Below are 27,595 nucleotides of genomic sequence, written 5' to 3' on the forward strand. Positions count from 1 at the left end.
AGATGGCTGTAAAATGTTTGACTAAGTGTGGGCTGATAGATGGCTTCAAAAAGGATTCAGCATGGTAAACTTTTAGGCTATTTGAGACATTTAGTGTATAGAGATTGTGTGTTTTCTCAGAGAATTGCCTTTAGATTAAATAAATTGGAAGTTTTGGATGCTTGCCAAAAGCTGTTAGAGAATTTTGGGTTTAAATCCTGGTTTGACAAGCCGCCTTTTATAAGCAGGAAAGGAAAGGAAAGGAAAGGAAAGGAGAGGGAGAGGGAGGGGGAGGGGGAGGGGGAGGGGGAGAGGGGAGGGGGAGGGGGAGAGGGGAGGGGGAGAGGGGAGGGGGAGGGGGAGGGGGGAGGGGGAGGGGGAGAGGGGAGAGGGAGAGAGGAAGAGGAATAGATTTTGGAGCTCTCTCAGGGACCGAGAGAAATCGGTAGATGTCCTGCTTCCACTCTGGCCCCTACAGGAGAAATCCTTAGTTTTGATTACATCGAGTTCTCTACCTCCTTTGTATTGTCTATGTTTGGTGCACCAATCTGTCCACGTGTCAGTTCATGTATGTTTTTGTTTCCTTGTCTGAATGATTGTTTCATTGTCTGAATGACTGACTGTTCTATGTTTCATGTTGAAAAGAAAAAAAAAAAAATGGTTAAAACTTTACCTGCTGATTCACTCTCAGTTTGCACAGGGGAGGCTGAGTGAAGCCCTGCACTTTAGCCAAAAATGAAGCACAGCAGGAGAGACCCTGCTGAAAAACTGTTTTTACAAGAGTCTGCAACCTCTTAGTTCTAAGGCAAATAAGCTGATAGTTGTTTTTTCCTAAAAAGTTCTCTGCAGTTGTGATTATTGTGTTTGGCAACTGACAAAGTGTTTTTATCTTGAAATTATAACTAGAAAAAGTAAAATTCTTTGATTGGTATGAATTTATAAATTCGTGTCATTTGGTTTTTGACTGCCTCATTGGTTTTCGACTGGTCTTAAAGGTACAAATATGCTCTGCATTTCTTCATCACAGAGTATTAACTTATAAGTTATTGGGTATGATTAAGAAGGTGTAACATTTGTAACAAGAAAGTTAGCTTTATATTGGTAACTCAGGGTTGGAGTCCAACATTTGGCATAAAGCAGCCCAGAAAACTAGGCCTCTAAGGATACTTCTAATTGAGATAATATTTAATGTGATTCTTATCCTAGAAAGTAGACTTATAAGAGATAAGATTCAAAACAATGTCTCTTTAATGAAACATTAAAATTTACACTGTCATGCATTCATGAATTGGCAGCCAAACCTCGTAACGTGATAGTGATATTTCTAATATTGATTTTAAAGATGATAAATTGTTTTAAAATTGGGTTTTGCTTTCCCAAAGTTGTAGATATTATTTTAACGTTGCAAAAGAAACTTAAAAATTATGATAAATTGCCAATGTTCCATTGACTGCAGTTTGCAGTTTGATCACAAATTTAAGGTTTTCTACTCACCCATATATTGTTAATCAAGATTATTACAAGAGTAATCTTATGAGAGCACTAATACAGCTCACTTCATACAAAACTAAGCCAGAGTTATCTAGATATGTTTGTCTTTGTACATAAATTAGACCCTCAGACAATCAGTTTGGCTATGGTTGCTGCCTGGCAGGAGACTACAGTACAAGCAATTTTTCACAGCACTAAAGTTATAAAGAATGTTTTAACTATAAGTCTTCTTATGAAAGACTGTCCAAAATTAGAGGCATAGACAGTTGAATTGTTCCCCTAGAATCTGTCCTCATTGGCCAAGATACTCAGATTAAAAAAGTTTTACATTTGAATTAATGCAAAGTTCAGAGCAGCCTCAGGGAAACTTGTTTGATGTTTCTTGTGTTTTGCAAACTGTGCCTAAGGAAGTTCTTGAGATAGGAGACCCAGAAGGGGTTAGTCTGTGGCAGTCATTTATCCTCCAAATAGGTTGTTCCAATTACTTTTTATTTTATACATTATACAAAAAGGAGAAAGAAAAAGTTTTGTACATTCATTATGCTAGGCACTAGGATACAGTCACTAACAAACCAGGCAATGTCCCTGCTCTCATGGAGCTGACAATCTAAGGACGATCAAATACACCCCAAGCCCACAATGCCACAAATTCCTGACAAATCGAAGTGAGCTAAAAAGGCACAGGATGAGGCTTTCAAAGTTCATAGGTATCATTAACTGTATACAGCCCGAGTGGCCTAGAGAATTTTCTGTTAGGATGATTCTGGGCTGGAAACTAAGGTTTTTGCTTAAGTCAGAGGGAACCAGGTTAGAGTGTGCACTAGAGAATACACTCAAGAGAAGGAAATCACGATGGACAACCCTGTGAGCCGAGCAGGCACCTAACCCATTCATAAGCATGTCAAGGCTCCCCACACCTCACGTGGACACAGCGGAAAGACAGGGCCAGTGCAGAGGGGCCAGTTCATATACTTGACATGTGCTATGAGAGTCACATGTAGTCAAAGCCTCAAAACTCACAAGTGAAGAATGCATAACAAACTATAAACCAGAAAGAAAAGGAATGCATTTTCAAACTGTTTCTGTACTGCTTAAGATTCATCAGGGTGCTGGATCCCTTGGAGCTGGAGTTAGGTGACTATGAGTGGCCCCATGTGGATGCTGAAAACTGACCTGGGGTCCTCTTAAAGAGCAGTAAATGTTCTTAACCACCGAGTCATCTCTCCAGCCATTGGTGCCAAAGCTTGAAGCATACAAGGCTATGTACCCCACGTACCCTACACCTATAAAACTATTCAATGAGATTGGATATAGGACATTTTCTTTATTGCAGATTTGATTTCTGGAGATTATCTTCCACAGAAAACTTGAAGTTGGTATTGCAATGTTGTAAAAATATAAGGCAGGCATTAAGTCAACCTTTTGCATTGGTTTTATGGATCCATGTATATAGGTAGCCATCATAAACTGAAGGACACTTTTATTATCTTTAAAAAAAAAACTTCCAAAGGTTTGCTGTTCAGCAGCCATCACTAACGACATTCATACATAATCTCCTAGAGGGAAATATGGAGCGATTACATATTGTTCTCTAGGACACAGTGAGTGCGGTTAAAATGTCATTCTTTATTATGTATGTAACAGCCTTCTACCCCAGACCCTCCTGTTTTGTGGCTTTGCCCTTTTTCCTGCTATAATACAAAGGAAAGGCTACATCCGCAGGACACCCTTATTAAAAATCGCCCCAGCAGAAGATGCAGATCCTTACAGAGGTCTTTGCCTGAACGTTCCAGATTCCCTAAACTGTTCACTGTTGACCAGAAACCTTCCACAACACATGGTTATGAAAGGCTAAAGTAGTCTGCATGAATCACTTTAAGTAGGTATATTTCAAATATAAATATATTTTCTGTTCTATTATTTTTCTACATGACATTTTAAAAAAGGAAGTTTTCCTGAAGGTTTCTAGTCAGCGGCGAATGCAATCCCTTCTCACGGCTTTACCTGAAAAACATAACACAGGAAATTACCAGAAGGCAGCGAGAAAGACAGGCAGCTCCATGCAGTTTTCAGAATGAAAGTGTAACATTGTAAAATACATGATAGAATTTCTGTTTTCTGTTATTTCTAAACATTTTAGTCATTAAGCTTCTTGTGATGTAAAGTTTTATTTGGAAATATACAAATCATTTTTATTGGAGGGCAGTGCGCATGAGTGCAGGTGCCCACGGAAGAGGCCCTGGGTTCCCTAGAGCTGCTCCTCTAGTCATTCCGAGAGACCCCACACGGGCACTGGGAACTGACCCCTGGCGCTCTGTAAGCCCAGTATACACATCTAACCACTGAGCCAGCTCTTTAGCCTTTCATTTCCCACTTTGTAACATGAAAAAGGAGACTACCACCCTACTTTAAAAAACACAGGCTGTTAAACTTCATCCTATTCAAGTCTCAAAACTCATTAATCAGATGACAGGTATACTTACAAATAAATCTTTAAATCATAAGAAACTTAATGGCTATTTTTTTTAGAAATAACAGGAAACAGAAATACCATCATGTTTTAGCACATACTTATAAAAAATTAACTTAAACCCCATACAATAGTCTTGAGGAAAGCAAACAGCATGCAAATATCAATATGTGAGCTGCACACAGCCTAGAGTCACCGAGGACAGAATGTAACACAGATCAGACCGGCCCGTGGGCTTGTCTGCTGGGCACTGTCTTGACTGTCAATTGACGCAGTCCCATGCAGTGTCATCGCTGCCCGGGAGGTCATGGGCTGTACAGACAAGGCAGGAAAGCATGAACCAGTGAGAGGCAGCCAGCAAGCAACATTCCTCCCCAGTTCTTGCTTCAGGTTCCTGCCAGCTTCTCTCAATGACAAATAGGACTGTCACCTGGAATAAATGGTTTCCTTCCCAAGGAGCTTTTTGGTCAGAGCATTTTAACCCAGCCCAGAATGAAAGTAGGCCACAGGGAAAGTTGAAATGTTATCTTAGCCACCGGTTAAATAGGCCAGCTGACAGAAAAGAAAGGGCACACGCAGCCAGCACAGGCATAGGGCAGGGCCGCGCTCCACCAACAAGCCCTGCGGCCTGCACTGCCCTGAAGGCAACAAGTCCGATTCCTTTCCTTTTTTCATTGTACACCTTGATGGTCATCTTAGATTTCCTGAAATAAGAATTTTGTACTGCTTTTTCCAGACCTAATTACTAGCTCTTAAAAAAAAAATCAAGAGAGCAACTAATAAAAGGTATAAGTCCAAACCTAACTTGAAATAAACGCTCCTAGGTGAGAGTTTAAAGATCCACTCTTCCCCCGTAAGGACTCACTCTGGATGAGAGAGCTTCATCCGTTCCCTTTGTTTTGCAGAATAATTTAGATTCCCTCCTAAAACATAAATGAACATAGTCATTTTCAGTAACATGAATAATTAAAATTCAATCATACACAAATATTTGCATAAAGTGTTGCAAGATAAAAAAAAGTCCTATAATCATGCTCTAATTTTAGCTTCGTATTTTTAAGTGTGAAGGTATGTGTTGTTAACAAAAACACTGTGTTAAATGTTAGTAATACTGAAAATTAAGAGAAATTAAAACAAATCTAAATTTATACATGCAACATTGTGCTACATTCTCCATTATATTCTACCATGCCCTTTAAGGACAGGCAAATAGAAAGATTAATAAAAGTAACATCAAACTCTTATTAAGAAAAAAAAATACTCTAATGCATATTAGCATGTACTAGTTTCTAAAATCTATTATTTCTAATTCTAAATCAAACATGTTCAACCTTAAAGTGAAAATTTTTACTTTTTTCTTTTTTAGAAATATTTCTAAAAAAAATAAGGCATAGGGGTTTTGCTAAAATATACCTGAGATTTTATATTATGAAACACTGATCTTCCTAGAGATGAATTGCATAACGGCAATTCTCACAGATGTGATGGTCCGAATGTGATTATAAACCTAGGTTCCTGCACTAAGACTGGGAAACCACTTACACAAACTGAAGAAAACACTGGCCCTCGAGACGGCCCACCTGAGACAAAGAAGAAATCCAGGGAGCCGCTTACCTTGGGCACGGTTCACCAAGTACAGACAGACCACAGCCAACAGTGACACTGAAACACAAGGCACACTTGTAAGTGACACCGACGCATCAAACGCAAGCACAGACCAAACCCCTCTTAATCGGAATCTAAAACACACTGTTCATTTTTGCTTCTGAGAGCCCTGGAGTGCCACAGCGTTTTTTCCCCTAGGAAACCACTGCTTCTTAGCCCAGGAGTGGCATAATAGCTCTATAGGAGTGGGAGCCAAGACACCCCCAACCAACACCCACCCTGACCCTTCTTCCTCTCTTCTTAGCCCCAGAACTGGCAGTGCCTAGCCAGTTTGTCATTTCTAAGAAGTAGCTCTGCGGGGATTTCTATCTGAGAAAACCATGTGCCTTTACAAATGAACAAAATCAGAACTTTACCCTTAGCTTCCTAGAAGCCGAGAGCTACTTCAGCGACCAAGGCAGAGCCTGGCTTCCCACCCTTACCTGCTGAGGCACACTGTCTAGTTTAGTTTCAGCAGTATGACAAAGCCCAACTGTAAAAACATCAACCCTTGAATCTGTTGTAAGAAACCCAACGCTGCCATGGGGCACACTCACAAGAAACACAGGCAATGAAGAACACCTCCAGCAGCAAGTATCCCTGCGAATCCAGGATCATGCCAGCAAGGATGGCGATGACGGCCAGCCCGAGGTTCTGAATAGACTGCATGCTACGGTTTCCAGATACAGGAACACATCATTGTCAAAAGTCTTCATACACAGACTAACTGCACTATTAATATGAGCATCCGAAATCACACACTACTGGTGCTTTGAAAGACTTTCAATCAGAGAACAAACTGATAGATTTTGGTTTGAGACACAGAGACTACGTGGCCCTGGCTGGCCTGGAGTTCACTTTGTAGACCAAGCTTGCTTCAAACTTACCAAGATCCACCTAACTCTAACTCTAGAGTGCTGGGATTAAAGGTGTGCATCACCACGCCCAGCAGATTTGGGGTTTTATCCTAGACTGTTTCTGCTGCTAGACCATCTGCTGCAAGGCAAGTGAAGTACAAAATGCCTTCCTGAATGAAGAGAGAGCTGTCCATACAGCAGCCACAGGAGCAGATGCCCCCTTTGCCTCTGGAGGCCTGGGAAAGCAATCAACCTCCTACTGAGAGGTCCTCGGGGAACAGAGTGGTCCTGTCTGTAACTGCATCTCAGGGGCTATAGTTTACTCCGCCTGTCTTGCTAGAGGTTTACCCTGCTTGATGGCCAAATGTAACTACAGTTGACTAGACTAAGAAGCACTTAGCAGAAAGTATTCGTCTAGGTGTAACTGTTGGTCATGTCCAAAGAGGAATAAATTATTTGGGAAAGACCTGAATATGGACCACACCATCCCACAGGCTGGAGGCCTGAACAGAATAAAGGGGCAGCGGAAGGCTGTTCTTGGAGGCTGTTCTTGGTCATCATCTGGACTGCATCTGGAGCTAACTAAAACCCACCATGAGAGATATTCGCTTAATCTAAAGTGGGAAGATCCACTTCTAACCATGATCTTTGCGATGGGAAGACACACCTCTAATCTGAACCACACTTCTGTAGGAAGCCCATATAAGGACACGGATGAAGGAAGTTTTTCTGCTCTCTCCTCATTAGCGAGTCCATTCCTTCACTGGCATTAGAGCCTACTTCTTTGCCATTCTGGCATATACTGAAGACCAGCTGAGACATCCAGCCTTGTCGACTGAACAACTACTGCATTCTTGAACCTTCTGTTCATAGGCAGCCATAGTTGGATGTGGTGGTTTGAAGGAAAATGGCCTCCATAGGCTCACAGAGAGTGGCATTAACAGGAGGTGCGGCCTTGTTGTATCTCAGCTCTCTTCCCGCTATCTAAAGATCAAGATGTAGAACTCTCAGCTCCTTCTCCAGCACCATGTCTGCCTGGATGCTGCCATGTTTCCCTCCATGACAAGAATAAACTAAACCTCTAAACTGTAAGCCAGCCCTAGTTAAATGTTTCCTTTATTAAGAGCTGCCATGGTCATGGTGCCTCGTCACAGCAACAGAACCTGAACAGTGGATTAGCTGGACCACAGTCTGAAAGTCACTCCCGTAAGCTGGCTTTTTCTGTATAGAGAGAGATGCATTCTATACACTCTGCTGCTTTAGAGAACCCTGACTGATGGATGAGGAAAGGAATACAGGCCTTACTCAGTACAGACATATGTATGTGTGAGCAAACACACGACTGCACATCTGTCTTCCTGGCTGCCGTGGCGGATCTGCCTCACCACAGGCCCAGAATCAATAGAGCAAATACTGAAATCTCTAAAACCAGGAGCTAAAATGAGCCCTCTTCCATTGGATTGTCTTCCTCAGATCACAATTAGGGAAAGTGACCAGAAACACCGCACAGGACACCTGCTTAAATGGATTAACTGACGCTCCTAAATCATGTGCAGGTTCAGAGCTTGCCAGAACTCTGAACATTAGCACACACGGGATGTTACAATAACTGATAACACAGCAGAAGGCGCATGTACGATCTGTGGTAAAAATGCAGTACTTACAATCCATATGCAGTCCCCAGCTGGTGTTCAGGAACTATGAATGCCACCATTGGCCACAATGCACAGGCCAGCAATGAGTAGGAAAACCCCAGGAGACACTAGATGGGAAGACAGAGCAGTACAGTATGCATCAGGTGACAAGTGACATACTAGCTAAAACAGAGTACACACCTAGTTAGTATAATTAGACTAACACTTTAAATACAAAGGACAGTCGTGGGCTTCTATCAGTACCCTCCACTGTTCTAACCATTTTACCTTGTGATGTAAATATACATAAACTATCTGGGCCTACTGTCCAGTCAAGGGCACAGTTAGCTGGCAAAAAGTTCTTACCCAAGTTTTCAGGCAACCTGATTTTCCTCAATTACAAAGGGAGTAATCAAGGCAGCAGAGTGACCTGACTCTGCTGCTGCCTCTGGAAGATCAGTTCTGAACTGAGAGGCAGAGCAGGGACAGAACCGCCGTCACCAGTACTTGTCAGACTCTGTGAGTCTGCCTGTTCCTCAATACCAAAGGCACTAGCCAAGCATGGCGGTGGCAGGCCTGTGGATGGGTGACAGCTGTAAGCCAAGGCCAGCTGAGGCTGCTCGGAGAAACTGGAGGTCACTTTAGCTATGTATAAATAAGAATAGATCTCAGATTTTTAATATAAAATATGGTTTGAATTCAAATTAAGTATTACATGTACCCATCAGACTGGTAAATATGAAATAATGCTGACAAGGATACCAGCAAGGGAAATGGGCAGATCTGTGAGTTGCTGGCAAAGTTACAGGTGAGTAGTATGTTGTCACATCTGTCAAGATGACCACTGTACAGAGCCTCTGCTGCAGCACTGCTACTTCTAGAGCCTGCATGTCCCTAGAGGAAGGCTTCCACGGAACTGCCCACCAGGTCCCTAGAGGGAGGCTTCTGCGGAACTGCCCACCAGGTCCATAACTACTTATGCTCAAGGTGTTCCTTTAAGAACAAATAAGAAACAAAGCACTCAGCCTGCATGCACTCCCTGGAGACAACAAAACCTCCATGGATTTATTGCCAACCTTTTAAACCTAATAGGAGTCAAAGTCAGACAAACAGATACTGGGCCGGAAGACTGGCTGCTTTTAGGAAAATGACTTATTTTAGTTAACATCAGAAAAATAACTGGACGTGATTAGCTTTCTAATCATGAGACTATTTTACTTCAAATTCTACTTCAGCACTGAAGATTCCCTACTAAATAAGCCAACTGAAAAACAAACTTTATAAATTAGTAACTGACCATTCTTTTTTAAATAAATATTTACTTTGTCAAAATTAAAGTCAAGTCATGTCCCCCTCAGCGGCCAGTGGGGTTTGCTGGGTGCAGCAAACATGGACGTGGGGTTCTCTTGGCATTACCATAGAAATCCATGGGTTCCAAAAGGTGAAGGCCAGCATCATGTGGGACACGAGGGTGGCGGCCACCGCATACAGGACCCAGATGATGTTCTTGCCTGTTTTATCCACCAAGAGTCCAAATAATGGGGACATGGGAGCTGATATGATATACACGATACTGCATGGAGAGAGCAAAAGAAGTTAACGGAAAGCAACATAGTTAGAAAGTAAGTATCTAACTCCCTAAAACTACCCCCAAAGCAAAGCCTCACTCCTCTAACTTAGCACCCTTCCAAAACAAGCGCCAGAGAACAAGAATCTAAAAGTCAATCCAAGAATTCTTCGGTTTTCTCTTTACGCAAAGCCAGGACCCTGGGATTTGGGTCTGCAGTGTTGGGGATGGGGGCAAGCTGCACTGCAGTGTCAGGGATGTAGCAGGAGAGGGGCTGCAGTCACACAATCTTTGTGGCCTCGCACACATGACCTCTGCTTATGTGAGGTCACACACCGCAACAAGCACCTACAGATTACACCAAATACCTGTTAATTGCACTTGCTGACTGGGAAGAGAATCTGAATTTCTCCATGAAGAAAACTCTAAAATTAAAAAGAAAAGTGTGCACGTTAGAAGGAGCTACTTTCAAGAAATAAAGAAAAGGTTAAAAATAACTCTTAACATTGAATAAGCTTTCCTCCCGCTGTTATCGCCTATCCACTCTGAAGCCATCTGCTACGGCTTAAGTACTCCTGGAACTACTTCACTGAACCGAGCTTGGCTGACATGTTTTCACAACAGCAAATCTAAAGTCAGGAGCGCAGAGGTCCTTTCCCATGGAACAGGGTTCTTGCCGTAACTCGACTGCACAGTCTTGAAGGTTGCAAAGACAGAAAAACACATTTCTCCATATGCACTCTCACACTGCAGCAGCCAATGGCTGCAGAGAGAAGCAGGCACAACAAACTAGGACCTGCCTTGAACCCTGACTCTGGCAGAATCTGCCTGAGGTAGAATGTGTGCAGCCTCCACTACAGCAGGCAGCCTCCCGACGCAGGAACAGAGAGACAAGTTTAAGTCTTTCTTCAAGAGGATGAAGAAGGTAGTAAAGCAGCCAGGTGGTGGTGGTGGCACACGCCTTTAATCCCAGCACTCAGGAGGCAGAGGCAGGCAGATTTCTGAGTTCGAGGCCAGCCTGGTCTACAGAGTGAGTTCCAGGACAGCCAGGGCTACATACACAGAGACAGCTTTCTCGAGAAAAAAAAAAAAAAAAAAAAAAAGGAGTAGTAAAACAATGTTGAACCTGGAGCTAAAACTGCCCACTGTATCCCAGAACGTAAGGTAATTAGTCTAAATAAGCAGAGTCCACAGTGGGAAGATTAACTACAAAACCCTCACTCGCTGCTGTGCTTCAGCCCTTGGTATAACTGTAACTGGATGCCAGGGAACACTCACTTGCCCAGCCCGATGAACGGGAACACCGCCACGTAGTAGCAGACACAGATGATGAAGACCAGGATCAGGGGTAACGAGAAGTCCTTTATATCCCTCAACTTAATGACTTCACCTTCAGAAAAGGAAGACGCATCGTTTCAGAAACCCAAGCACCTGCAGTCATCATCAGTCATCATTTTCATTCACATAGTAATAACAGTTTTCTAGAAGATCCCACAAACATCGTCCGTGAGATACATTACCAAGTACCGAGGAGGATACGAGCAGAGACTGCTTTTATAGAACTAGGATCATTTTACTAAGATTCAGAACTAAATCAAGAATGAAGATTCTGCTGAAACCTTAAAAGGGGGAATACAAACAAAAATGGGGATAAACAGAAGTGGATCTGGACACAGCATCACGCACTGCGCAGTACCTTCACGTGCCCTCAGTCCCACTCTACCTTCACCATGATGTACCTGTTTTCCCTTGTTCTTTATGAAGTATTTTCTCTGCTCTCCGATCCAAATAAGCAAGAACCAAAGCACAGATTAGTGAAAAAATGCACGTTATACACCCTAAAAAAAAAAAAAAAAAGGAGAGGAATGTTAGAAAGGTCCAGGGGCTTGGGGTAAGCGGCGCACTGCATCGAGAGCAGCCACGTGCCCACTGAGAAGAAAGGCTGAAGACAGTACGAAAAGCCTCTGATACCAAAAGCAGACGACGCCCAGCAGGCAAACTTCATCACAGCTGTTTCTCAGTAGAAGGCTGGCAATTAGAAGGAAAACGCTGGAACGAAACACTCCAGTCTTGTAATTGGGGAGCACATTACCAGCCATGGGAAGGTGAAGACGGACAGACAGACCCTTGGGCTCCCTGCCTGAATCGTTGGGTCTTACCTGAATCAGTCAGTTTCAGTGCAAGACATTGTCTCCAAAACTAAAGTGGAGAGTGATCATGAAAGACACCTTAGCGCTGAGCTTTGGCCTCTACATGCATGTAACATGTTCACCTGCACATGCATGTGCACAGAATAATGTGGACACACACATACATCACAGAAAGAAAGAACAGGAGAGGACCGTTCCCTGACTTGTACACTATAGAAGCTGCTTATAAGGAGAGCCGGCAGCCACGGATTCTACTGCCACCCCGACAAGGTGACGGTTCTGGGTGTAACTTGGCCTCGGTGAGGCTCAGCTCCTTGTGTGTAACATGAGAAGTGCTCACTCTATGAAGTGTCTTTTCTACCTGCAGGATGCCACATAATTCTGCACATGGAGAAAAATGCAAATACAAAAGCTCCCTGAGTCTAAGCATTTGAGAAGGAGGCTCTGGGGTGGACAATGGTGAGGTGGGATTCCTGTTAGCACTGCCCCTCCACAGCCCTCTTGTAACCAGGCTGTGTGCATCAAGCAATACAAGGGATAAAAGATATGCAAATGGAGCCTTCAACTCACTGTGCCACAGGCCACTGTGAGAAGCCACAGACACAAGGGACAGATGCCACCACAGAGTCTGAGAACCTGTGCTGAGAGGAGCCTGAAAAGGGACACGCAGAGCTTCACCTTCTCCTCAGTGACTTGCCACTCAGCAACCAGCACCATGGAACTTGGGCTCAGAGAACTTAGGGACAACAGGGACATACACAGTACACAAAGACAAGACCCAATATTTTTCAGAAAACAGAGATAAACTGTCTTGGCCTAGATAAAGGAACTAGTTATGGGCATCGAAGAATGAACCCAGGTTCCTGGCTCTAACTCCTTGGATTTTGCACTGACCTACACCATGTCTCTCCAGAGTCCTGGCTGAGGCTGAGCAGAAGGACCCAAGTTCTCCCCCGCTGGCTGTTAATGTGAGTCACCTGGGTACACTCCCTGACTGACCTGTCTTCACACACACGTCATTGAACATACAATATGGAAGTGACGGCACTGAGGAACACAGGGGAGAATCAGATCCTCCTTCAGAAATGGCAACAAAGTGCAAACAAGAGATATGACTGTCTTTTCCTAAATTGTCAAGATAACTGATGATCCCCGGAGGGAAACCATAGCCTCTAAGGACGGGAGTCTGCCACTAATCCAGAGCTCTTGCCTGTTTGGCACGTCTCCTATCACAGAACCTCGGAAGGGACAAGACATGAGACACAAGGAGTCACTCACCAATCATAAGTGTCACGCCCAGGGTCATGTGGCCAGCTGAGCCCAGTGATGCTTCAATCTTCCCATACAGCCATCCCATGAGGTTCATGTTCACTGTGCTTCCCTGAGAAAGGAAAAGCAACGCTCAATCACTACACTGGGGGAAGTTTACTTACAGTGCCTTAGTGTAAGCAGAATCCAGATTACACGGAAGATAATCTGGTTAGACTGGGGGATGGTGGGGGAGATAGACCTCTAACCTAGACCTTTGAGGTGGAAGACCCACTCCAACCTGAGCCACACCTCCTGCTAGAAGCCTAAGGACATGGAAGAAAGGAAGACCCTGCTCTTTGCCTGCTTACTCTCGCCTTGCTAGCAAGTCCGTTCCTTCACTGGTATTAGAGCCTACTACTTTAGGATTCCAGCGCATACTGAAGGCCAGCTGAGACACCCAGCCTTCTTTCCTGAACAACTACTGAACATCTGGACCTTCTATTCATAGACAGCCACTGTTGAATTAGCTGGTCTGCAGCCTGTAAGCCATTCCACTAAATCCCTCTGTATATACAGATTTATTCTATAACTCTCTGGAACCCTGACTAACACACTTTGGATGTGCTCTGAGGATTTAAAAGACGTATTCCATTCCCAGTGTGCTCTCTCTGCCTCCTACTGACAGATCACGATGTAAGCTGTCCACTGTTCCTGCCACCATGTCTTCCCTCTGCCATCAGAGGCTCTAATCCTCTGGCACCATAAGCCCGATTAAACACTTTCTTTGATAAGTTGCCTTGGTCATGGTCATGATCATAGTCATGGGAATGTTACAGCAAGAGAAAAGAAATTAAAATAGTGGGCTACAGACGAGAGACCTGGGTAAGCCTCCCTCTGCAGTCCTGAAAAGCAGCTCTGGCTAGAGCCAGATACAAGGCAGCAGTCAGGCTCTCAGCAATAGGGCCAAAAACAGGAAAGATGGCTCTGCGATCAGGCTACTGGCAGTACGATAAGACGTGCTTAGAACATGGATGTGGTTTTCTCGTACAGCCAGTAGCACGTGTTGACGAGTATGTCAGAGGATGGAAGGAGGTGGAGCACAGGGTGACACCAACGTTCTGTACAAGAGACCAGGTGAAGAGAGCAGCCCTTGCTGAGGAGGGACTCCACAAGAGCTGACCTGAGGACGGACTGGCGGGGAGAACACGAAGAACCGGATACAGAGTACGTTCAGTTCAGGGAAACTGGACAGCCTGCATGAGTCAGGGATTGGGGAGAAAGGCCTGGACAGACAGCCAAGGGAAACACTGAATGCACGTGAGGAACTCAAGGGAAAACCCAGACAAGTGTCAGGAACCCGGAAGCAAAGCAATGCTATTCAATCCTGTAAAACTAGGTAAGAATTCCGAGGCTCTGAGTGCTGGAAGAGAAGAGATACCAGAGTCACGGCTAGAGCACCCTCACATTTACAGCCATGAGGGGAGAGAGAGGCAGGAGAGGCAGGAGAGGCGGGAGAGGCGGGAGATGGGGCCTGAGTCTCAGGAACTAACAGGAGGAGGGTGGAGGGAGGCATCGCTCATCAGGGAAACCAAGCAAAGTCCCCAGCAGTCAGCACTCACAAACTCCTCAGGAGAGCAGCTGCTTGCTGTACTGTCACCTGGCTTAGCGCTTGCTGAAAACATGAGCTTAAAAGGAGCAAATTACAAAGGAAAATCAAAACAATACTGGACCCCGCCCCCAGCCGTAGCTGTCGTGGGGATACTTAAGATTTCCTATCTCGCAGGATGCATCAATCAGACCATTAGATCTCCTGGGTATCCTCCCTAAGACAGGCTGACAGAGGTAAGTCCGAGATGTGAGCACCATGAGGAGGAAGCCAGACCTCTCGTCAGGTGGCTGAGATGTGGAAATAAACATGTCCGATCAGAACTGAAGAGCCATGGCACATCAACTGCAAACAACTATTACTGAAGGCAATACAGCGGGGGCAGAACAGGCAGGAAAGGCCCTCTGTGGGAAAAGGCTTCATCTGTGTGAGGCGGAGTGTCAGAAGTTTGTGATGTCCCACACCTTGTGATATCTCACACCTTTAATTCTAAAGGCAGAGGCAAGCAGACCTCTGTGAGTTCAAGGCCATCTTGATCTACAGAGCAAGATCCAGGACAGCCAGGACTCCATAGTAAGACTATCTTAAAAAAAAAAAAAAAGTTAACTGAGAGAGAATGGGCTGCCCCACTGCAGAGTGAGCTTCCTAACAATGGAAATGTGCAGGCAGAACATAGATGGATGGATGGATGGATGGACAGATGAATGGACATATGGATGGGTGGGTGGATAGATGGATGAGTGGATGGATGGATAGAGAGATTTTTGAGGCAAGGTACCCAAATGGGTGAGAAATTAGGCAAGCTTTATTCAGATGCTTTGAACTAATGAATGCTTATGAGTGCTTAACTGAAGACAAAATAAATGTCAGTCTAAGTCCTAGAGAAATAAATAGAATCAGGGACTACAAGTGGCTCCATGGTCAGAGTGCTTTGTGAAATCTGGAAGACAAGAATTCAGATCACAGCTCACATGTAACAAGCCAACTGTCCCCTGAATGTCTAATAACACAGATCTGCAGAGACAGGAGACTGCTGTCTTCAAATGAACAAGTGGAGCGTGACCTCTGTATGCAGAGGCACCAACACAAACACACATAAGAGAGATCCATAGAAATCACTGCCTACTTCTTCACATCCAAGTGTGCTCTAGCACACTTCTTTCTATGACTGAAGAGATCACTACAAGACTCAGGCTCATGCTTCCTATTGGGCCCCACCACGTCCGTCACCATACTTACAATTCTGGCCATGCTGAGTTGAAGTCCAAACACCAGGTTTAATTCTTTGCCTTTAAACCAACTCACGGCATATGTATTCTGGGCAACTGCTAAGGACTCTCCACCAATCCTAAATGTAGAAGAAGAAAAGTCAGAGCTTTGAAAGAAATCCCAGTTAGCCATTTTCTTCCTCCCAGAGAGAAGTGGGATTTCTGTCTCCTCTTGAATGGAGGAGGGCTTAAGTGCTTCAGCCAGTGAAGCAAGACTGTGTGACCATGAGCATGACAAAGATGGCAACTGACATTTCAGTCCAACCTTCACAGCTGAAGTCCTAAGCTACTTTGTAGGAAGCTTAACCATCCTCACGGTACCACAAAACAAGCCACACAAGAGGTACTGCTTGAAAATGAGCATGCTCTTCAGGAAACCCAACCCTAGCATCCAACATGTTGAACAACAAGCTTCCAGCTTTATATGAATCTCAGCAGCAAAGACCCCAGATATCAGAACACCCACCCACACACTCTAAAATGCAATTACTATTTTCTACTGTGATGTGTTGGAGTGATTTGGCATGCTGAGTTAGTAATGCCAGGCTATAAGAGGAGCTACACCATGCGTCCTATGCAGAGCACCAATATGGAGGAGAGTCCTTCATTCACATTTTGTACAGATGGAAACTCATTTGCAGGCCCATGTGCGAGGCTCCTGCATAGTCAACCTTGTTCTACTACTTGGGTTTTAATTTTCCTTCACTTAGATCCACATGCTCACCACTACCCCTTGAGGTCCATTTCAACCCTTAGTCCTGCCACGGTTCAGTCCCAGCAAAGGCATCTTCCTTCTCATCTACACAGCAGTCCCCACTCTTCCTTCTACACTGCCCCACTTCACCCACGAGGCCACTTAGCCTTTCATGCTCTTATATACACTCTGTCTCCTTTGGGGATGTGCTACGTCTATGTGCATGCCCTGGTGCCTCAGGGAAAAGACTTTTTTCAGTCTAGTGTATCCCTCAGGGTAGGATGCCCAAGGCTGGACTCAGAACAGGTGTGTGAACAGACACTGAAATGTACACGGGGAAGTCAGCCCAGAGATTCTGCGCTAATTCAAGCCACCTCAACAGGGAGCAGGAAGACATACGTGCCACTCACTAAGGAAGAGGAAGATGTCCAGAGCAACCAACCTAGAAACTGATGGTCCATACTATTGTGAATGAGATTTAAGTAAGTTTTCAATATAATCAAGTTGTAAACGCTCGGGGAAAGCATTACTGAAGACACTTAAAAATATTCAAACTCTACAAGCTAACCAGGATCACTCAAAAAAACTAAGTCTTAAATCAGCTCAGAAGCACACTAACATAAATAGGCTGCATTTCAAAGATTCTGAAATAATTCCTCACTGTCGCTCCAAGAACGGAGTCCTGTGAGGAGAATTCTGAGAGCTTGTGAGGAAACTCCCAAGAAAAGAAGACAAGAGAACTAAGACCTCTGTTTCTTCAAAAGCACAAACACGTTCTTGGGGCGTGTGTCTGCGCCCCTCCCAGCTGTGGTGGATAGGCGTGAGCTTACTTTATGACAGCCGGCTGTTGTTGTTTATACGCCTCTGCGGAAAAACTTGTTTTGGCCACATGTGGCTTATCCTTGTGAGTGTACACTTTACTCATGTGACTCCCCTTAAGACTCAAAGTATAGATTGTCTGATGCTTTGGATAAAGTTGCCTATTCCACAAGGCTTTAGCCTGCCTCACTTAAGGGCTCCACTCTCCCAGGTCCTTTCTCACCTAGAGCAGTAATACCTCACTAGAGACAATGAAGTGTTTCTTTTAAATCCTTACTAAAGCACTAGAAGGGTGCGTCAGCGGACTGGTTGGAATACGGAAGGCCCTAGCTTTAGTCCTCAGCATCAAAGATCCTTAATAAACATGCCAAGAAAACATGAAATTAAGGTATAACTTACCCAAACACAAACCTCCCAAGCTCCATCAGCCAAAATGCATTAAATATACCACCCAGAGCAAAAATAACCTGTAATATGAACAGCAATAAAAAATTAATTCAGGATATTTAAGAATTAATTTTTTTTTAATTTTTTTTTAAGATTTATTTATTTATTATATGTAAGTACACTGTAGCTGTCTTCAGACACTCCAGAAGAGGGCGCCAGATCTCGTTACGGATGGCTGTGAGCCACCATGTGGTTGCTGGGATTTGAACTCTGGACCTCCGGAAGAGCAGTCGGGTGCTCTTACCCACTGAGCCATCTCACCAGCCCATTCAGGATATTTAAAAGGAGTAACACAACAAATCCTCATTTTCACAACAATCTCACTAGCCTGCACTAATAAATCCGAGAAATTAAAATATTAATGTTCATGCATTTAGCAGGACTTCTAGAATATCTTCTGGGTTAGGTTAACCCATGTGCAAATGCCCACCTCAATGTGCGTGTCACCATTCTATGGGCTGAGCAGCACAGAGAAGAAAGCAAGCTGAGTGTGCACTGGCCACTTCCTGTTTTCCGGACAGCAGGCACCATGTGACCAGCTGCTGCAAGTTCCCACCATCATGCCTCCCCTCAAGCAGAGAGCTGAGCAAGCCCTTCTCCCTCCTAAGTGGCTTCTGCCAATCACAGCAATGAGGAGGAGACTAAGCCAATGTAATTTAAGGGTCACCACCATGTGGCCATTCTTGGGCCTAATTAATTAACAAATCAATCCATTCATTCATTCAGCATAGTTTTGCTATGGGAATTAATTAAATAAGACTGCAAAGTCATTATCAAATAATGAATAAATATTTTGACTTTTCTTACCTGTCCGATGCAAACAAAGCAGCTAAAAATAACTGTGCCCCATCTGTGTGGGAGAGAAAATGTCATTTTTCCACATTATTGCTGGTAATCAGAGTCCTATACTAATAACCAGTTTGGTTTTCTTTCTTTTCTCTTTTTCTGCATCCAAGGAAGGTGAACGCTCATCTGCTACCTTCCAGGGCCGAATGCTAACATACAGAAGGCCAGAGTTCTGGCAGGGTTCCAGAGGGTCAGCAATGACACAGGTTCATTTACACGATTATCACCTCTTAAAACTTAAATCATCTTCACCAAGTTCTCATTTAGAAATGGAAATTCTCTATTAAATTTCTACGCAGAGTTTAGAGCCGGAGACTAGTAAGAAGGCTCAGTAGTACAGACCACTCACTACTCTTGAGGAGGATCCAGATTCAGGCAGCTCACAAGTGCCTGTGACTCCAGCTCCTGGGACCAGACTCCTGTACTGGCATCCACACATGACATGTGTGCGTGTGCACAAAAATAAATCTTTATCTTACCAATTTAGAATTGATTCCAGGAAATGCTACAGTAAATAATTCTAAGTTTATAATTCTTGGCAACTAAAAACTACTTTTAGAAGACATGGCTATGCCAAGTTAATGGAGTTACAGGTCCAACTACAGTCTATTAATATTTTACCAGAGTCACATAATAGCAGTCTTAGCAGACTCTTCAAAAGTCATCAGAGCCAACTGCATTTCTGAAACTAAAATTCACTCAAAACTTTTAAAATCATGGCCCGAATCTTCTCTAAAACTGGAAAACTCAACGTCCCAAAAAGATTTATATCACCCCTATTAAAAGGAGTTCCTCCTGCATGGAAGTGGGAATAGTTCCCCTAAAACTTCAGCTAATTCCATCATCCCTTGAGACCCAGGAAAATCTGAACAGTTCCTTAACGCTCAACTGTTTAAGATTCTTAGAAGCAACCCCCCCCCCCAAACCTAAGCACACAAGGCTGTCCCAACCCTTATCCATCAGAAAGAGTTAAAACCACTCCGCAGCTCCACTTCTGCCTTCTGAAGAGAGCCCCAGCTGATGGTCCCTAAGTCCCACTTGAAACACAGCCAATGAGAAAGATGAAAAGTGACAAAGCTAATAGCAAAGGGAATATTCCTCTTCGGCATCAAATGACCATAGCCACAAAAAGTTCAATGGCCAAAGACAGGCAGAAATAGTGTGTGTGTGTGTGTGTGGGGGGGGGGGGGGGGGGGGGAGATGGGAATCTTAAAGCTTACCAGAGCTGAGGGATGTATCTCCACCTATGTGCAAAGACTTTACAACTCTCTCTTTTTTTTTTTTTTTTTTGGTTTTTGTTTTTTTTCTCGAGACAGGGTTTCTCTGTGTAGCCCTGGCTGTTCTGGAACTCACTCTGTAGACCAGGCTGGCCTGGAACTCAGAAATCCGCCTGCCTCTGCCTCCCGAGTGCTGGGATTAAAGGTGTGTGCCACCACGGCCGGCGACTTTACAACTCTTTATCTCACTTAATCCCTGTAGAAGCCTGTAAGGCAGGAATTATTGCCCCTACTGAGCAGGGGGGAAGCTGAAGCTTAGGTAACCCAATTTAAGAGCATAACTTATGACCTCACCCCATCAGCAGCATCTACTAGGCCTGATCCTAATTAATAAGCCAACCAGGCTTCAAGGATCAAGTCTAGAGCCAAAATCAATCTTTAAAAACAAGAAACAAATCTTCATGTCCACCATATGTCAATTCACACAAGTCTATTCGGTTCTTTGAAGAAAAACTTCGGCCCGTTCCTACATTCTAATAACCAGGTTAAATTTACCCACAATTTGACTTTTTTTTTTTTTTTTTTTTTTTTTTGCAAGCTTACCGTATTCCAAATACGCGGTCTATCAAAAAGCCACCCAAGAAACACAAAACAACATTGGGCCAAGAATACCAGGCATACAGCAGCATGAATTTCGTGGTATTCACTTGCATGTCCTGGATAGAGAGAAAAGAAAACTTTTTTCCCACACAGATTCTGCAATTAACCAATCAAAACAAAACGTAGTGACAGCTGTGGATCTATACAGGGTATGTTCCTAACCATGTGTGAACTGTTACTTCCTTGAGGCTCTGGAAGCTACGACCCTTACCCTTAGAATAACAGCTACACCTGGGAACATCTTAAGTCCACATACTATTGTCTCAGGCCTCATGGATTCTAGGACCTGTCACTGGCATGGGGGCCAACTCAGCCCTTTTCTGTCTCCTATGTTCCTCCTTCTTCATTTCCACCTGCATTATGGACTCCTCCCAAACAGAAAAGAATCGTCCTTGCCTAGTCTTACAGATGTTATCCTCTTTAACCCTCCTAGAATGCAAAGGACAGCCCATGCATTTTTCCTCTGCCTAATGGCTTTTTAAAATGCACATAATGATGGTCTAAATGCCCAAGAAACAACAAATATCAAATATAATTTTACACCTCAAAACCAGACTAAGAATGCAGATAGGGCCAACACTCAGCAACCAGTATCCACATTTATAAAAGTAAATAACAGCAAAGCTTATCTAAGAAGGCCAAAGCTGTCCCACCACTCACTCAATGGTTCAGAGGAGTGCAAAGTTCCAACCAACACTAGCATTTCCCGTATCACGGTGGGCAGAGTCCATAATTATCTACCTAAAGAAGAAAAACTATCTCAAGGCATGTATATGTTATTCAGGAGTTCTTTAGGGAAACAAATTTGATCTCTGCAGCCTGTGGGTCTGGTGATAACAGACACTAGAAGAGAAAGTGGACATGTCAGACATGGGGCACCCTGAGAGCTCATTCCATCTCAGCATCTGTTAAGTCAGTGCTCCAAAGCAAAGCAGTACAAGAACGGAGAAAAATCAACTCACCCGTTTAACCTGAGTCTGAAGGGCAGCGGGGTTGTCATAGCAGAAATAACTGCCTAGAAAAAGGAAGAACACATATTTCATTCGGAATGATAATATCTATATAAGAGTTTCAAGTTACAACCCCTAACTAGTAACTTCCCCAAGGTGTTTAGGGTTTACTATGGCTGACGCTATGACAACAGATTTTTTTTTTTTTGCTTGTTTGTTTGTTTTACACCACTTCCTGATCTTCCTGATCTACCATTCCAAAGAACTTCCACAATGTAGTGGTGTGCATATACCAGAAACCTGATAAAGAGGTCAACATCAACTGGTTTTAATCATTTCGTTTCCGTCATCCTTCCCATGCTTATCACTGTATTAACATCTTCATGAAATCGCTGCATTTCCCTTGCTTAAAAAAGTCTACAAGCATCCTCTACAGGCGCACGTTAGCTGGGTCCTCACTTTTCTTGAAAGCAGAGAAAACTCAGAGATTCAAACCAAACTAGTATTTGAAATAGATTCTGATCCTGCAAACAAACAAAAACAAACAAAAATACCCGGGAGCAAATAACTGAGTGAAAACAGGGCTAGAAACAAGAACAACACAAGCGCCCGTCTAAGGGATCAAATGAAAACTGGCAATGTCTCCTGGGAGTGGGGAAAGCTGACAGGCTTGAGGGAGCCCCAAAGTAACACTGCCCGTTTCCCTGCTGACTCTGTAAATACACAAAGCTAGCGGTCCAAAGGTGGAGAAGGCAGCTAGAGGCAGGGCAGCTCTGGTTTCTCAAACCCAAACTTTCAGCCCAATCTACCTACCAAAAATAAACTGTCAACTTGAGTAGGGACAATTTCTTCAAGTGTTTTGTCTATGCTTACTGGTTATTGATTCTAAACCTGGAAACTTCTTCAGGATTTACCTGCTTATAAGAAATTCAATACCATGGTTGGTTGGTTGGTTGGTTGGTTGAGACAAGATCTCACTTTGTAGCCCTGGCTGGCCTCTCTAGCTCACAGACATGTCTCTGTCTTCCAGTACTGAGATTAAAGAAGGGCGCCACCACTATCTGCTCAATACGTTTTAAAGCAAATGAGTACCATCTTCCCCAAAATAAAGAAACCGAAGCCCAAAGTATCTTTTATACACCAGGCGCATGTATTTCTGAATCTGATCCCACTGAAAACACTCTTTCAAGCCAAGCCAGTTGTTACAAATCCGAACAGTTTCAATGTAAACTAAAAACTGTAACACAGGAGGGAAGGGTGTCTTTAAAAGTAGCTAATGAAAGTGTTTTGCGCCCGATCAGATTTCATAAGTGAAATCAACTTAACAAGTGCGGTCCTGCAAGACGGTCTCACAGAGGAAAGGTAAGAAAAGAATCCTACTAAGGTGTACTTAGCAGTGAACACTATCCAAAGCGGATCCGAGCTCTAAAAGAATACAAAGGAAAGCACTGGGGAATGGGAGGGGTCGCCTGGGGAGGGAGGAAGAGGGACTTAGTCATGCTCTGAAATTCCCCCAGCAACGTTCTGAAACTCTCGGGAGCACAGCTCTCCGGGAGAAAGATCTGAGTTTCCTTCTCATCTGCGTCCCCAGGGAGGAGCTGCTGCACACCGGGGCTTGTCAGGAACAAACGTCACCTCGCTCCAGACACTTGGAAAAAGCGGGCTCCCGAGCCCAGGCAGCAGCGCGAACCCTGGAATCCCTCTATCATCTGCCCCAGCCCAGCCCCGCTCACCGAAGCCAAGGAAGCACATGAGCGACAGCACCACGAGCCGGTGAGCCAGGCGGCTGGGGTCGCAGAGCGCGGGCAGAGCGCGAGGGGCGCCATGGACTGCGCTGTCCGCCTCGCGGCGGCCCCCAAGCAGCGCCCGATCTTCCCCATCCTCGTCCTCCATCAGCTTGCAGCCTGGAACGGAGCAGGAAGCAAAGGCAGGGTGGCAGCGGCGGCACTCACGTGACCGCGTGTGCTCACGTGACTCTCTCGGCCACGCCTCGCCGTGCTCACGTGAACGGTTGCTCACGTGGTGGCCGAGCTCCTGTGCTGCCTTTCTGTTCTGCGGATGGGGTGTAGATCGGGGCGGGAGTGGGAGTGGGAGACCGGGTTCTCATTAACATCTGATTTAAAACCAGTAGGAAGTAGTGGTGCAGAAGTCGTGGTGGAAGGCTTGACCTGAACCCCTCCCTCACTTCGCCAACTCTTCATGCTCCCAGACCGGACTGAATAGCATCTGATGTACCTGACACTTATGTACTAGAAAAGAGGACAAATTGTCTCACCTCTAAATATGGGTGAGAGAATTTCCTTAGGTGGACAGAAACTAATCATGTGGGTAGATGGATAGTGACTGCAGCTGAAAGAGGCATTGAATTCCTCTGGGTTTTATACGTTTATAATTACACATTTATACTGATCTTGGCGTAAGAGGGAAGTCAAATAAAGTAGAAACATGAAACGTCCTAAATGAGGAGCCATTCAGAGATGTCCAGCAGAGTATCGAGACCACTAGGTTTGTTTTGAGAAGTTTGATTTGGCAGCGCAGCCTTCTACCCCACTTTTCTAGGTTTGCTGAGTCTTTGCAGTAGAATTTTGAGTGTAGCAGAGCTAGGTGCTAAATAGCTGTAAAGCATGTCGCAGAAGTGAAAGTGAGAGGCTCAAAGCCTCCGGTGACTAAATGAGGACTTGCTTAAACAATAGCACCTGGGGTTTGAAAAAGGAGGAGGACTTTTGAGTGTCTTCTAGACTCCTAGCTTGGGCCCTCCAAAGAGATCCAAATATAGGGGATGGGGAAGCAGAGGGACTGTGTCAGAGAGATACCCTTTGGAATGTTTATGCATAGCCTGCTGTCTACCTTGCGTTGCCAGCACAGTGGTCATACCCCACCTTGGGCTTAATCTTTCACTCAGCATCAGCTGTACTACAATGAAGGGCCTAGACCATCAGTTTACATTCCTTGGCTTTGTCCACAGTATAGATTACTGTCTTGTGCTGGCTAGTTTTATGTCAACTTGACACAAGCTGAAGTCATCTGAGAGGAGGGAGCCTCAGTTGAGAAAATGCCTCCATGGAATGAACCTGCAGGCAAGGCTGTAGGACATTTTCTTAATTAATGACTGTTGGGGAGGGCCCAGCTACCCTTGGGTTGGTAATCTGAGGTTCTATGAGAAAGCAGGCTGAACAAGTCATGAGGAGCAAGCCAGTAAGCAGCACTGTTCCATGGCCTCTACATCAGCTCCTGCCTCCAGCAGAAGGTTCCTGTTTGAGTTCCTGTCCTGACTTCCTTCAGGGAGGGACTATGATGTGGAAGTATAAGCCAACTTAATCCTTTCCTCCTTAACTTGCTTTGGTCATAGTGTTTCATCAAAGCAATAGAAACCCTAACTAAGTCTAATGGCTAAGTCAAACAGCAGCTTTATTATGAAATGTTTATATATATATATATATATATATATATATATATATATAGTATTTATACTAAAATCTACCCCATTTAAATGTCTATCAGCAATACAGGCAAGAGGCTGGCTGCCAGTATCTCTAATCCACTTTTTGGCTTTTTGGTTTTTTTGTTTTGTTTTGTTTTTGTCTTTGAAAATCTAAGTAAAAATAGCTATGATAGTACAGACAGTTTGTACTTCTGTGTTGAAGGAGGTTGGACTTCTTTTGAATGATAGTCACTTGTGTCTTAATGAAATGCCCAGGGTAATGCCCTCTTGTTCTGACCTCATTCTGTGTTTTCTTAGACAGTTCTCAGCTATCTATCCTCCCAGTGGGTCATGTCTACCCTGGCTACACATTTGAGATTTCCACAACCGTGACTGTGGTCTGCTGTATTCACAAAACTAATTAATGTATATACAAATTTAAACTCAAATTGAAGATGTAAATCAAAAAATAATTGGCATGTTATGTCTGAGATGATAATGATAACTACTAATATATAATATAATAATAAAATTTTGAGATTATGCTGACCCTTACCTAACTTTGATGTAAATTTTTATCTTTGTGGGGTTTGCCTTTTAAAATGACATCTGAGCTTTGGCACCTAGAGACTGAAGCATGAGCCCACGCTTGGTAGCCCATCAGTTAAAGGACTCGGACTTAATTGCTGCCATTAGTGTGTGGTCTGTGTTTTCTCCCATGGATGTGTTTCAGTTTTCTACAAATTCTCTTTCTGTTTTTGACTCCATGTCTTCAGCGGGGCTCCCAGGGTTTATTCCTTTATGTATTGCTTACGTAGAATCACCAGTGTGTATAGGACTTGACATTTCCTCTGACTGTGCTTTATTTTCCATATAATTTTTCATCCCAAATCATTTTTTTCATAATGTGAAGGCCTTTACTTGCAAATAAGATTTCAACACCCTTAAATTGACTATGGTATCACATGTCTGTCATTCCAACTATTTAGCTTTTAATGTGATTAAGACTTAGGCAGGAGACGTGCGGAGCCGAGGAAGCCCTGAGTGAGTGACACCATGAGTGTGTGTTGACAAGGGCACATCCATGACAAGGCCCAAGGCCGCAGACCCATAGTAAATTGCAAAGCCTTCCCTTGTGGGTCAGGCTCAGACCTGGTAAAGCCTTCTTCCTCTGGTCCAACTATAAATGTCTAGAAGTGATTAGTGGATCCCTGTGTGCAAAAACCAGCAAGTTCAGCTTTCTCCTCCCAGATGCGTACAGCCTGAGAATGCTCATCTACAGATACCTCCAGTGTTGTGTTTAATAAACTCTGAGACTCTGACTCCCTGACCCCAGCTTTTCTACATGTGATGTGTGCTCTCTAGGAAGGGCTGTACAGAGGAGGCAGTGTCTCCAAGCAGAGTAGGCTGTTGAGCCTGTGGAAGGCATTTAGGAAAAATAAAATCTAGAGACAGGCAATTCCATTTTAGAGGCAAAGGAGCTCTGTGCACTCTGTAGGGGGCAGGTGAACTGGTAAGATTCTTTCCATAAGCCAGTGAATTTATTGAGTGAGTCCATAATTAGCTGCATGATGGGAAGAGAAGAATCAAAGCCATTAAGTGGAGGAGTTGTTAATCTTGTTAAAACTTGTTCTAAAAAGACAGAAACTTTACCATGTGGATGGCAGAAGACAGGAGCCTGACATGGCTATCTTCTGAGAGGCTCTACCAGCAGCTGATGGAGACAGATGCAGATAATCACAGATAATCATTGGACTGAAATCAGGGACCCCTATGGGAGAGTTAGGGGAAGGACTGAAGGAGCTAAAGGGAATAGCAACCCCATATGAAGACTAATAATATCAACTAGATCAGACCCCTCAGAGCTCCCAGAGTCTACACCACCAATCAAAGATCATACATCCATGGACTGGTTTGTGGTCCCAGCACATATGTAGCAGACTTGATACCCAAGAGAAGGGAGATGTGGGGAGCGGGTGGGGTGGGTGAGTATGTGACAGGGGTGGGTGAGAGAGCACACTCAAAGGCAAAGGAAAGGAGGAGGGGTGAAGAACTCTTGGAGGGGGGACCAGGAAGAGGAACAACATTTGGAATGTCAATAAAACAGTTTAAAAAAAAGAATAGAAACTTGCTTTCAATTCAAGAGTTGTTTTTTGTTTTGGTTTGGTTTTTGGTTTGTTTTGTTTTTACTTATTATAAAAATTCAGTGACATAATATATGTTAAGAGACACTGGATTTAATACTCAGCATCCCACCCCAAAAACCGTCTAAGTGAGAAAATCAGAGGGTAACATGACAATATTGTACCCACTGACTTGAGCGCTGGGAGGAACCCAGGGAGCTGTCTTTGCTTCAAAAGTAAGAGCAGCTGTTCAAAAGGATGGAGAGAGGAGGGGGAGGAAAAAGGGGGCAGGATCAGGTGTGGGAGGAGATGGGAGAAGTACAAAGGGTCAGGGAATTGAACAGAGGCGTGTAGCAGTTGGGGATGGGGAGCTAGGGGTAGCCACCAGAAAGTCTCAGATCCAGGAAAGCAAGAGGCTCCCAGGACCCAACAGGGGTGACATTAGCTGAAATACTCAACAAAGGGAAAAGAGAGCCTGTAGAGACCATATCCAGAGGTTAA

General features: G+C 44.1%; 1 protein-coding gene across 2 annotated transcripts; it reads right to left on the minus strand.

The window, feature by feature from the left end:
- Positions 1-1,938: 1,938 nt before the first annotated feature.
- Mfsd1 (major facilitator superfamily domain containing 1) lies at positions 1,939-23,520 on the minus strand. Of its 2 annotated transcripts, none has more exons than XM_021158613.3 (16): positions 23,284-23,520; positions 21,563-21,615; positions 20,544-20,656; positions 18,685-18,727; positions 17,830-17,897; positions 15,889-15,997; positions 13,071-13,173; positions 11,382-11,480; positions 10,921-11,032; positions 10,011-10,067; positions 9,492-9,648; positions 8,106-8,203; positions 6,142-6,254; positions 5,555-5,602; positions 4,806-4,863; positions 1,939-3,474 (listed from the first exon to the last, which is right to left on the minus strand). In XM_021158613.3, exons 1-16 carry the CDS (start codon positions 23,441-23,443, stop codon positions 3,471-3,473), a joined length of 1,395 nt encoding a protein of 464 aa, XP_021014272.1. In that variant the 5' UTR covers positions 23,444-23,520; the 3' UTR covers positions 1,939-3,470. The 2 variants fall into 2 exon arrangements, with proteins under 2 accessions (XP_021014272.1, XP_085691967.1); XM_085835841.1 differs by having other exon boundaries at positions 4,746-4,863.
- Between the last annotated feature and the right edge of the window lie 4,075 nt (positions 23,521-27,595).

The sequence above is a fragment of the Mus caroli genome, unplaced genomic scaffold (genome assembly GCF_978045245.1).
Source record: "Mus caroli unplaced genomic scaffold, Mus_caroli_1 scaffold_3, whole genome shotgun sequence".
In the NCBI taxonomy this organism is placed as follows: Eukaryota; Metazoa; Chordata; class Mammalia; order Rodentia; family Muridae; genus Mus; species Mus caroli.

Bases quoted from the DNA above. Each gene is read 5' to 3' on its own strand.
- Mfsd1 (XM_021158613.3), bottom strand. From the start codon at position 23,443: ATGGAGGACGAGGATGGGGAAGATCGGGCGCTGCTTGGGGGCCGCCGC. The intron at 15,998-17,829 runs GTAAGTTATACC...TTCTACATTTAG, and splicing joins CTTGGGAGGTTTGTGTTTGG to GATTGGTGGAGAGTCCTTAG. The intron at 4,864-5,554 runs GTAAGCGGCTCC...TTTATGTTTTAG, and splicing joins CTTGGTGAACCGTGCCCAAG to GAGGGAATCTAAATTATTCT.